An 11782-nucleotide genomic window follows, 5' to 3' on the forward strand; every position below is an offset into this window, starting at 1 on the left:
CAACATGCCGAAGGCGAGGAAGCTCCGTGAGGTCTAGACGAGCCTCCAACGGAAGATCATCATGATTTATCGCCTGCGACGGTCGTGTTACCGCCAAAGAATCGCAACGGCCAAGGTTCTTTAAATGGGGAAACCACTCATCGGGGAGTCCTATGAGATAGAGACATCGTATCCTCTCCCCATGATCGACGAGTACCGCTTTCTTGATTGGCTCCATGAGTTGAAGGTATCTCACGCGATCTTCAGGCGATGACGACGTTGCATGCTCATCGAGGTGTAACGCAATTGACATTGGAAGACTTCCCGCATTTCGAGAGAACAAATCAAATAACGAGAGATTGGCAGTGATAGCGGATGGATGAGCCCAAAGCCTAAGTGAAAGCGAACTCCAGAGTTGTGGGTCCGATAAAGCTGCCCGACGCCAAGAATGAGACACAGCGGTCATTTTGCATCGGAACAACTGGTCCTTGCTGTATGGCTTCATTTCGTCCTCGAGATCGTCGGATGAAAAGGAGGGCATAAAGTCAACTGGGGGCGGGACGAACTGGAAGATGGTAGATAAAACTTCGGGTGGTACGTGTCTCGTCGCTGATCGTGCGTTGTTGATTCTGCGCAAGAGGGAAGCCCTGGCTTCATGGAGATTGAAGATCTCATTCTCTAGACGGCGAACTTCGTCTTCAAGAAGCGAAACTTCATTGGTCTCTACAACTGATTCAGTGAGCGTTGTGCTACTAGGCGTAATGCAGGCTGTACCAGGGGGGAAATCATAACCACAGCGAGGACATTCAACGATTGACATTTCGATAAGAGGTTTTGAAAAACCGAAGGACCGTACTTGTTCTGTTGACAACGCGTGGCATAAGCGTGGTACTACGAGTTAATATGTCGGAAAAATCCGAATGACATGTGAAGGATTAATGATCCGGGATTTAAATTTCGATTGATATTACCAGATGACGCCGGTAAATCCCCCTTTTTTGACCGACTTAAGCATAAAACTTAAGCTATAAAGATGCGAGTAGATGAGGCTGCACCGTTGTTGGACCTATGATTAGATGGTAGCATCGGATGGGAATGATTGAGCGATTGTTTGCATTGCTTTGTTGGCCATCTTATCTTATCTCTACCATACCGAGTAAGCTTGGCCTGTTTCCCTGACAGAATGCCTCAGCACATTGGTACGTGCCGAGTATAAATTTTTCGAAATATATTTCGAACATCACTACCAGCTCTTTTGTCGGTGTACGACAAGACTAACCTTCTAGGTCTTGCCAAAGGTCTTAACGAATCAGGTGTACGACTGTTAGGGTCGGGCGGAACCGCTAAGAAAATTAGAGAGGCTGGCATCCCTATCGAGTTCGTCCTCCTCTGCATAATATCAAAAAATTTCTGAAGCCACTTCTACTTAGAGATGTTTCCGACATTACAAAAGCCCCCGAAATGTTAGGTGGTCGTGTCAAGACTCTCCACCCCGCTGTTCACGGTGGTAAGATCAGTGCAATCCATCTACAGATACAGCACTAAGCGGAATTTATTTCTATTTCATATAGGCATTTTGGCGCGTTCAATTCCATCTGACCAAGCAGACCTCGAAGCCCAATCCATTTCCCCAATTTCCATTGTCGTCTGCAACCTCTATCCATTCACTCAAACCATCGCCAAACCCAACTGCACCCTCTCCGATGCAATTGAAGAAATTGATATCGGAGGAGTTACTCTTCTTCGTGCTGCAGCTAAAAACCACGGTCGTGTGTCAATTCTATCCGACCCTGTCGATTATGATGGCTTTTTGTCCAAATGGAAAGAAGGGAAAGGGGATGTTGGTGAGGGTGAGAGAGCGAGATTGGCGTTGAAGGCTTTTGAACAGACTGCGAGATATGATGCAGCTATCAGTGGATACTTCAGGGAACAGTATGCTTCAGCGGAATTGAGTGTGGAGAAGAGATTTGCAGATGTACAGAGGATGGCTTTGAGGTATGGAGCCAATCCTCATCAAAAAGCCGCTCAGGCATTTGTGGATGAGGGAAAATTACCGTTCAAGAGTGAGTAACTTATCTGGACAGTTTGCAGCTCACTTATATCTCTTAGCTCTATGTGGTTCGCCTGGTTATATCAACCTGCTCGACGCCTTGAACTCTTACGCGTTGGTGAGAGAGCTTCAAGAAGCGCTCAAACTTCCCGCTGCTGCCTCCTTCAAACATGTTTCTCCTGCTGGTGCTGCAGTTGGAATCGAGCTTGACGAGATCGAAAAGAAGGTCTACGGTGTTGATGATCTTAAGGAGCCTCTGACACCTCTTGCGGCTGCGTATGCTCGTGCTCGCGGTACGACTGTTGTGACCTATCTGTTTACCTGAATCTGATGAGTGAGTTATTCAGGTGCTGATCGTATGTCTTCGTTTGGAGACTTTGTCGCCCTCTCAGCTCCTTGTGATCTCGCGACTGCTCGCATTATTTCTCGAGAAGTCTCTGATGGAATAATTGCGCCTGGATATTCACCTGAGGCCCTTGACGTCCTCAGAAAGAAAAAGTCTGGGAAGTATTGTGTACTCGAGGTTTGTCCAAAATTATACCCTACATGCGATCTTTTTGTGACCCTAGAACATTTCAGATCGATCCTACGTATAATCCGCCCCTCGTAGAGACCAAACAAGTTTATGGTATCTCCCTCCAACAAAAACGCAACGACGCCAAAATCGATGCTTCACTCTTCTCAAACCTTGTCTCGCAAAACAAAGATATCCCAACACAAGCTATTACCGATCTCATCGTAGCCACCCTCGCGCTGAAATACACGCAGTCGAACAGTGTTGCCTACGCTTATCATGGAGCTATAATCGGTATAGGCGCCGGACAACAGTCGAGAATTCACTGTACTCGCCTCGCAGGAGGGAAGGCTGATTTATGGTGGCTCCGTCATCATCCTCGTGTCATCAATTTACCTTTCAAAAAAGGAGTTAAGAGAGCAGATAAAGCGAATGCTATCGATCTATATGTGTCTGGTGAAGAACTCGAAGGGTCTGAAAAAACTCACTGGGAATCTTTATTTGAAGGAAAGGTGGAGGAATTGAATGTAGGTGAGAAGAAGGAATGGTTGAAGAAGTTGGATGGAGTGGCATGTTCAAGTGATGCTTTTTTCCCGTTTCCGGATAACGTTTATAGAGCGGGGAAGAGCGGTGTCAAGTATCTGTGTGCGCCTGGTGGAAGTATTATGGATCAAGAGTGTATAAAGGCGGCGGATGAGCTTGGTATGGTATTTGCTCATACTGAACTTCGTTTGTTCCACCACTAGGAGATTAATTATGTGTTACTTATATAATTGAGATGAGTCTAGCATCACATGGATGCCTGAAATCCAGTCCTATGGTTATCGGGTGATTTCGAAATGTAAGTGGATTAGCGAGACATTATTCCTTATTATTCTCTAATTGTTCCAATGTCCGGAGCTGGGGAATGGCCCAGATGAGTTATGAGGAAGAGAACAAATGGTCATCATTTTACCTGCCCCCGGCGGTGTGTTTACCATTGCTAATGCAAAAGCTCAAATCGCACGGATTACGGATTTCGACTTGAAGGCTTGCAGCTTTCGTCTTCTGGGGCGCCGGTTGATCAAAACAAGTAAGTAGGAATCGACAGGCCAGCGCCCCCTCCTCAGCCCACTCTAACTCAACACTCAACAATAATACGAAGCAACAGAAAACCCAAGAGCGAAGTCAGGGCAACAAAAAAACCACGTACAAGACACGGCGAACGTCTGCCCTCTAGTACAATACCCAACCGCTATAACTTCTTCGCAAATTGACGTTAACACAACTATTTACACAACTACGAGAACAAGAGAAAAATCGATTGGGATATTCTAGTTGGCCTGATCCAATTCCAATGAGAATCCAGATGACTCGAGCATCCGCATCCTGTCCAGGTCATTTTCATTCCAAGAAACCGGATGGTTCAGGGATAATTTAAATCGTCCCTGACTCTTCCCCGAATTGTGGATTGCTTCCAACATGTCCACGAAAATGTACCCGTCCAGTGAATCGCTGAGCATAGTTATCCGAGTTAACGTTATTGACAAGTGGGAAAGGTTTGGCAAGAGCGTTTGGTCAGATGATGTCGAAGTGTCAATGGTTGCTTGTTCAAGTTGAGAGATGGGTCGTCCTATAGCCTCGACAATAGGCTGGACGCATGTCGCACGACAGTCAATGAAATGAAGTTCAGAAAGATGAGGAATTGCGCCAAGCAGTTTCCGAGAGTCTTCGATATTGTAGGAACATCGAATGAAGGTTAGGGAAGAGAGCGTAGTCGGTAGATGACAAAAGAACTTGAGTATGAGGCGCCAATTATTCTCCATTAGACGTTCGTCAGAATATTTGTGACCGATGTCGTCGGACCAATGGAGAGATTGAAGCCTAGAGAATCGAAGGAAGGTAAAGCCGTGGCAGATGCGCGGAGACCAAATACTATAACCGATACTCCATGCCAGATACTCAAGTTTCTCGATGGTGACAGGTTCGTTGACGATTGTCACATTTTCGATCCTTTCATCCGCCGGTTTGGTTTCATGATGCTCGAATTTGACAAGTCTAGGGCATGTCACTAGTAACTTCAAGCTAATGTCGGTGGGTATGGCCCGTAACTGGAGTGTTGTAATTGTTGAGGGTAGAAAAAATGGACACAAGACTTGGATGAGCACAACATGCCGAAGGCGAGGAAGCTCCGTGAGGTCTAGATGAGCCTTTACTGGACGACGATGATACGGTGGTCGTACGATTGCCAAAGAATCACAATGGTCTAGATTCTTTAGGTGGTGGAACCACTCTTCGGGGACGTACGCGAGGCGGAGACATTGTATCCTATCCCCAGAATCAACGAATATCGCTTTCTTGAATGGCTCCATGAGGGAGTCCACACAATTTTCAGGCAATGACGACCGTGTTGCTAGCTTTCTGAAGTCCAACTCAATTGACATTGGAAGACTTCCCGCATTTCGAGAGAACCGATCAAATAACGAGAGGTTGGCATTGATAATGGGTGAATAAACCCTAAGCGAAAGCGAACTCCAAAGTTGTGGGTTCGACGAAGCTGCTTGACGCCATGAATGAGACACAGTAGTCATTTTACATCGCGACAAGTCGTCCAAATTGCTGTATGGCTTCATTCCGTTCCACGTACTGTCGGATGGAAGGAAGCGCATAAAGTCAACTGGGTTTGAGACAAATTGGAAGATGGTAGATAAAAGTTCGGGTGGTATGTGCCTCGTCTTTGATCGTGCGTTGTTGATTTTGCGCAAGAGGGAAGCTCTAGCCTCGTTAAGACTGACGATCTCGCTGTCTAGACGGCGAACTTCGTCTTCAAGAATTGAAACTTCCTCGGTCTCTACGACTGACCCGGGCGTTATGCTGGGTCGAATGCCGGCTGTGTCAGGCGTAATCGCGCGGAAATCGTAGCCACAGCGAGGACACTCAATGGTGGACATTTCGAAAAGAATAATTGAAACAGCGGAGGAACGTACTCTTGTTGTGTTGGCAGTAACAAATGAGAATGACCGAGCGATTGTTTGCATTGCTTTGTTGGCCATCTTATCTTATCTCTACCATACCGAGCGTAGCCTGTTTCCCTGACCGAATGGCTCAGCACATTGGTACGCGCTGCGTATAAATCTTTCGGGATATAATTTCAGCATGACCATCAGCGCTTTTGTCGATGTACGACAAGACTAACCCAACACTAGTAAGTAGTAGGAATCGGTAGGCTGCCCCCTCCTCAACCGTCCTGTAGTCTTATCGACGAGGTCAATAATGCAACTACAATGTTGAGTCCTGCTTCTTTGCACTGAGCCATTTGTGCAAGTTTCTCGGTGCGGCGACTGGGGGAGGCAGAGGAGGGAGGGAAACCCGTAACATATTTTATGTAGTTATTCGGGTAGAAGTAATAATCTGTGGCTGTGCCGTTATTTATGTTATTCTGTTCTCGCTTATTTTGAGTTTGTAATTCCGACAACCGTCGTCAACTCTACAAAGCATTCACTACAATCAACCAATATGGATCCTCTTGCAGGAATGGATGATACCTCATCTGAGGACGAAACAGCCTCCCAAACGACTGAGGACGACCTTCCAGCAAATCAACACCCTTCAATTCCAGCTCCCGTTGCTCAACAACCTTTACCTCAACCTCAACCACCCACCATTCGGACATCTCGTGCAAAGCCTCCTAATTATGAAATTAAACATGTTCTACGAGGACACACAAAATCCATCTCAGCCGTCAAATTTAGTCCTGATGGAAAATTACTAGCATCTTGCGGTTCGTCTTGTGAAAAACTTCAATGTGAATGATAGGACCTCATACTTCATATTATCTTCCAGGTGCGGAAAAGGTTGTCAAGATTTGGAATCCAGAAACCGGAGAATTTCTCCGCAATTTGAGTGGTCATACTCAAGGTCTCTCCGATATCGCTTGGTCATCAGATAGCGCTTTCATAGCTTCAGCATCGGACGACACGACCATCCGCATCTGGAACGTTGAACTGGTGTGTTTCATTCTTTCTATCATGGAATCGCGTTCTCGTTCATCACATCAAGCCAGGGTTTAACGAAGAAAGTGCTGAAAGGTCATTCAAAATGGGTATTCTGCCTCAATTATAACACTGGTTCAAATTTACTCGTATCCGGAGGGTGTGAGGGAGATGTACGGATATGGAATGTCGCTCGTGGTGCGTCTACTTTTCCAAGTCGCGTAGTTTGAGTTTCCTCTCACCTGCAATTTTTTCGACAGGAAAATGCATGAAGACACTTCACGCCCATATAGACTACGTTACAGCTGTCCATTTCAATCGCGATGCCTCGTTGATTGTTTCTTGCGCCCTTGACGGTCTCATGTAACCCCTCATATTACCTTTCTTCCAACATTCCACCACTCATCATACTCTCTCAGTCGAATCTGGAACACCGCCGATGGTCAATGCTTAAAAACACTAGCCGAAGGACACGACGCCATCTGGTACGCACCAAAAAATAAAATAAAACCGCTTCAATCAACTCGACAACATTTCTCATCTATTCTATCCCAGCCAACACGTCCAATTCTCTCCCAATTCGAAGTACATATTATCCACAGCACATGATAACGCCATTCGTCTCTGGGATTATCAAACCACTCGATGTCTCAAAACATATGTTGGACACGTCAACAGCAAATATTGTATTTCGGCGTGTTTCAGTGTTACGGGTGGGAAGTGGATCGTTGCTGGGAGTGAAGACAATAAAACATATATCTGGGACCTTCAATCAAGAGAAATCATGCAAGTATTGGAAGGGCATACTGGTAAGCCTAACTAGTTGTCATTGCCGACTGGACATTTAAATCTTTCATTATGCAGACGTCGTAGTCGCCGTCGCTGTGAGTAGTGAATATATTCATCTTCCGAGTTTTTATGTTAACTCGTCACGGTTTCAGACGCATCCCATGGAAAACATGATAGCCACAGGATCTATTGAATCAGATCTAACGATACGATTATGGCACGATCGCAGTAGCAACTCATAAAAAAACATTTCTGTATCTCCGATGTATTTCTTTGATCCCATATGTATACGTACCCCTTCCTGATGTCGAGCAAAAGCATTTTTCCATAACTAATATTACAATGTACCCAAGCAAAGAGACGTTAAAAAACAAAAAAATAGACAAATTCCATGTCCGTATGTTATCGAGAAATGCCGCATGTTGTGTCTATTTCATCGGCTGAGCCGTAAGCAATTCTGAAACAGGAACTTGTCGGTTATTACAATTCAAGAGAAGCAAGAAAACTCACGTTTAGCAACTTCTTTATCCGCCTCAGTCAACCCCGAATCGTGTGCTTCAAGGAAAGCATCGACTTCATCCAAAACTTGATCATCCTCATTAGCTCCACTCTCATCATCATCGTCCTCATCATCATCGTCTTCTTCATCATCATCGTCTTCATCATCTTCCTCATCCGAAGAATCTTGAGCATCATCAATAGCAAACGGTGTCCGTTCCATCACAGCCGCATTAGCCTTAGCCACAGCTTGTAACATTTGTAAACTATCCGTTTCTTCCAACGAGGTCGATGATGACGATGGTAGTAAAGATTTGCCTTTACCCAATGACGACGACGACGACGATTTCCTTATCGCGGTAGGTACAGTGAGATTAGATTGTGACGAGGATATATTCGGAGTTGGAGGCACGACGGTAGTTTCTGTTGATCTGGGACTATTTGACTTTGATGATGACGTTGACTTCATGGAAGGTGTGAGTAACGATTCTCTAGCTTTTGGTTCTTCCAGCTTTGTATATCGTCCAATCGAAGGTTTGTTGATAACCTGAAAGAAACTCATCAATGAACTCATAGTAGTTATCTAAAATAATAAGAAACGCACCTGATGTTTACCAATAGTCTTCCCAAACTCATCCGTAAGCATATTAAACATCTTCTTATTACTATCCGTAGCAATAGAAGACCACAAATCACCCAAAAAACCACTCGCACCACCTGTAGAAGCTGGTGGTAGTTCTAATTCGGGTACAGGTGCAAGTTGGAAAGAGGCGGAAAGGTCGGTTTCGAAGAATGATTCAAGAATTTCGTCAGCGAGTACTACCATTCGGAACCTTTAATAATAATGAGGAGCGAGGACAAGGTAGAGAGAAAGAGAGAGGACATACGTTGCGAGATTCAAATAAGGTTGATTTGATTCGATCTGCGGAGATTTTGGCGATCCCTCCCCTTCTCCTTCCTTCATTTCCGGTCCAGCAAGAAGTGCATCTCCATATTCGAAAGCGTTTGTCATGAATCGAGATACGGCACCGAGATATGCATCGCCGATTTCATGACGGAATATAAACTGTAATCTCGTTTTTTAGTTCTATCAAGGACAGATTCGGAGCTATGAGGAGAGGCTTACCAGGAATGATTCCGACAAGGTCAAAACCTCATCTTTCGTCAAATGCCCATCTTTATTTTTGTCGTGTAGATTGAAGAACCATTCAATGTTATCCATGAGGTCGTTGAACATCACTCCATCCAACCCCGAAACCAAATCCTAAAAGTAAATGAATATGGAAAATCATTGACCAGTGAAATGACATTGACTCACCTGGAACGACAAAGCCCCCCGACAACTCACATCCCAAAAATAAAACAACCTATCAATCAATTCATGCTCCGCAACTTCTCTATCCACCCTCTCCAACCCCAATCTCCCAAACCCAGCTGCCAATCCCGCCACACCACCATTCGAAGAAGACGAAGAACCAAAACCAGGTCCATTCCTCACAATCTTTTCATTTCTAGCCCAAGTCACCACTTCACTCATAAAAACACCAAAAGTCCCAGTCCCAATCCTCGTCTCAATCTTCTCCTCCCCATTCCCATCTCTATCATCCGCCGTCGTAATCAATTTCTTCGGTGGTAATGCTTGAAACGTCATAGGAGGTGGCGGAACAACGCACATCGCTTTATACAAAGCATCATAGATCAATCCAACTTGATCTTTCGTGAATCTTCCTAAAGTTTTCAAGTTTCGTATTGAAGATCTTTTGGAAAACGTTTCGATGCTGTGGATGATTTCGGAACGATATCGTTTGCGTTCACTTTGTATTGTTTCGGAAGTGATTATTGAAAACTCGCGGAAGGAGACTAGGAGGAGTTCCTGGAATCGAGTTATGGCACGGGCGCGTGGGTCGGGAGAGTTTGGGTGAGCTGAATCGCCCAAGGAGGCAAAGTAATCGCGCATGAGACTATATTTAAGTATGTATGTGTAAGTGGGGCCCTTTAGTAAAAAGGATGGTTACGACGAACTTGAGGAAGCCACCATCATCCTGGATTTGAAGGAGGTTTTCCCCGTTGATTTTGAGAATTGCTGTGGTGTGACAAGTTAGGCATCACCAGAATTGTTTGTTACGTTACTATCACAAACCTAATCTAGACGAGCAATTTCAACATTTGGAGTAGAAGAGAATACTAGAAACGCCACATACCCCACTTGGAACAGCACCTTGGGGCCCATGCAGAAGAAACAATCAACGATCCTGAACGCAAAGACCATGGGCATACTATTGATATACCTGACCCGCAAACAGACGCGTCAGAATCATATCTTCATTTAATAATAAACACCTTGACTCACAGACTAAGAAACCAAGGTAGGGACGCGACAGAAAGCTGAACATCGACTGCTTGGAAATGGTCATGAATCATGGGTAGACATTTTTGAACAAGTGCTTCAAAAACACGTTGATCCAGCAATGTCCCATGCATTGACGGACTATGAGTACAAAAAATATGTTACCAAGGAAATAAATAAAGGAAGCAGGGGCTGAAGACGCACGCATAATATCCTGGCAAGAGACGATCACATAGAACTTCAAGCAACCAGAAAGCCTGCTCTTCCGACATGTAGCTGATAACCACATTGTTAGTAACGGTGTATCCAAAAGTGGCGTCGGAAATATTACATGAGTATGGCAGCGGCGAGGATATTCATAGCCTAGAGCACCGCCCAGAGCAATCAGATGATGAATACGACTAACGCCCGTAACCAAAGGTACTACGTACCTGGCAATAACCCAACTCGGGATTCTTAAACGAATAGGCCTGTAGAACCCTCCTCAATGCGCGGATGCCCTCTTCAGATTGATAACCAGCATATTCCGGTAAACTCCTATGCAGATCCTTTTCGATATCTTCAGTACTAGTACTCGTACGTCCTTTATGTTCTTCTAAGAGTCGTTCATAATAGCCGGGATTGGTGTAACGAAGGTATATGGACCCGGAGAGGGTTTCCCACATTTCACCTCGGAGTCTGTTGGGAAGTCCAACTTGTACGAGTCGTGTGCATTGTGGATAACGCAGCAGAGTCAAGCTACGACCATGCGCTAATGATGATGCAGTGAGATATTGTGGATAGCGGCTATCTGGTGCAAACGGCACCTTTGAGATAAGCTGTCCATAACTTCAACTTCGACGCCTCACGTAGCCTATGCGGAGACACTGCCATTGAGATCGGGATTAGGAGGAGAAGATAAACAGTCGAACGTACTTTTTAGGGTCTCCGGGGAACTTGTATTTGAGTCCCAGTCCTCCGTGGTAGGGAACTTGGTCGTCTTTTGCTACATCACCATCCTCGCCATCGACTACTAACGGATCCACAATCAGACTTTCTGAGAAACATGTCTTTGTGAAGCCCTTGACAGCCTTCATCTGGCCTTTCTGGAGCTCAATTTTGAGTGCGTCGCGGAGAAGACCGCAGAACAAGTCTGCTGTGGGACGCAGGGACGTTAATTGAACGATCTAGGTGTGCGAGCGCGATACATGAGAGGTAATCGAGAGAAGAGCTAGAAAACATACGATCTTCATTCCGTGCCACGTTAGGAGACTTAGGGCATAGATGCCGGCGCGAGCGTTGAGTCGTTCGACACGTCGTATAGTGGATAATGGAATCGTGAACCGCACTGACTTGTAGTCCAGAGAAGTGAAAGTAAGGTACGGTGCCATGATATACAGCTTGCCAGCCTAAACTGACGGTGTCAACGACAAGCATTTAGAGATAGAAACGACGCACATAGGAATCCTCGACGCCCTGGTCTCCGAGACTGAGCACAGCGTTGATTTCCATCTTGTCGACGTCTGGCGCATCCTTGGAAGGTACAGCGAAGAAAATCTGCGTTAGCTGGTCCTTTGTGGGCTCCCTGAAGTTGCGCAGAGCAGTAGAAATGGTGGCCATGGCCTTAGTGCTAGTGACCCTCAGTGAGTGGCTGG

The 11782-nt window shown here is 45.5% G+C and overlaps 4 protein-coding genes across 4 annotated transcripts; 2 read left to right on the plus strand and 2 right to left on the minus strand.

Moving 5' to 3' along the window:
• Positions 1–1155: 1155 nt before the first annotated feature.
• AGABI2DRAFT_223433 (hypothetical protein) lies at positions 1156–3352 on the plus strand. The gene is made up of 7 exons (XM_006462123.1): positions 1156–1178; positions 1230–1356; positions 1410–1486; positions 1551–2042; positions 2089–2322; positions 2377–2552; positions 2609–3352. The coding sequence occupies exons 1-7, from the start codon at positions 1163–1165 to the stop codon at positions 3287–3289; spliced, it is 1803 nt and encodes a 600-aa protein (XP_006462186.1). The 5' UTR covers positions 1156–1162; the 3' UTR covers positions 3290–3352.
• Positions 3353–3856: 504 nt separating this feature from the next.
• Positions 3857–5473, minus strand: AGABI2DRAFT_119048 (hypothetical protein; the record flags this gene model as incomplete). The annotated part of the gene is made up of 1 exon (XM_006462124.1): positions 3857–5473. The coding sequence occupies one exon, from the start codon at positions 5471–5473 to the stop codon at positions 3857–3859; it is 1617 nt and encodes a 538-aa protein (XP_006462187.1).
• A 524-nt stretch (positions 5474–5997) lies between these two features.
• AGABI2DRAFT_186220 (hypothetical protein) lies at positions 5998–7545 on the plus strand (the record flags this gene model as incomplete). The annotated part of the gene is made up of 8 exons (XM_006462125.1): positions 5998–6303; positions 6366–6529; positions 6586–6712; positions 6775–6877; positions 6934–6999; positions 7070–7323; positions 7379–7398; positions 7456–7545. Exons 1-8 carry the CDS (start codon positions 6039–6041, stop codon positions 7543–7545), a joined length of 1089 nt encoding a protein of 362 aa, XP_006462188.1. The 5' UTR covers positions 5998–6038.
• Positions 7546–7731: 186 nt separating this feature from the next.
• AGABI2DRAFT_119050 (hypothetical protein) lies at positions 7732–11747 on the minus strand (the record flags this gene model as incomplete). Its single annotated transcript, XM_006462126.1, has 16 exons — positions 7732–7760; positions 7814–8348; positions 8406–8634; positions 8689–8867; positions 8928–9065; positions 9120–9762; positions 9824–9884; positions 9953–10089; positions 10152–10289; positions 10353–10424; positions 10480–10511; positions 10580–10899; positions 10955–11001; positions 11064–11314; positions 11372–11536; positions 11586–11747. 16 exons carry the CDS (start codon positions 11745–11747, stop codon positions 7732–7734), a joined length of 3138 nt encoding a protein of 1045 aa, XP_006462189.1.
• Between the last annotated feature and the right edge of the window lie 35 nt (positions 11748–11782).

This window comes from Agaricus bisporus (assembly GCF_000300575.1).
Source record: "Agaricus bisporus var. bisporus H97 unplaced genomic scaffold AGABI2scaffold_6, whole genome shotgun sequence".
Classification (NCBI taxonomy): domain Eukaryota; kingdom Fungi; phylum Basidiomycota; class Agaricomycetes; order Agaricales; family Agaricaceae; genus Agaricus; species Agaricus bisporus.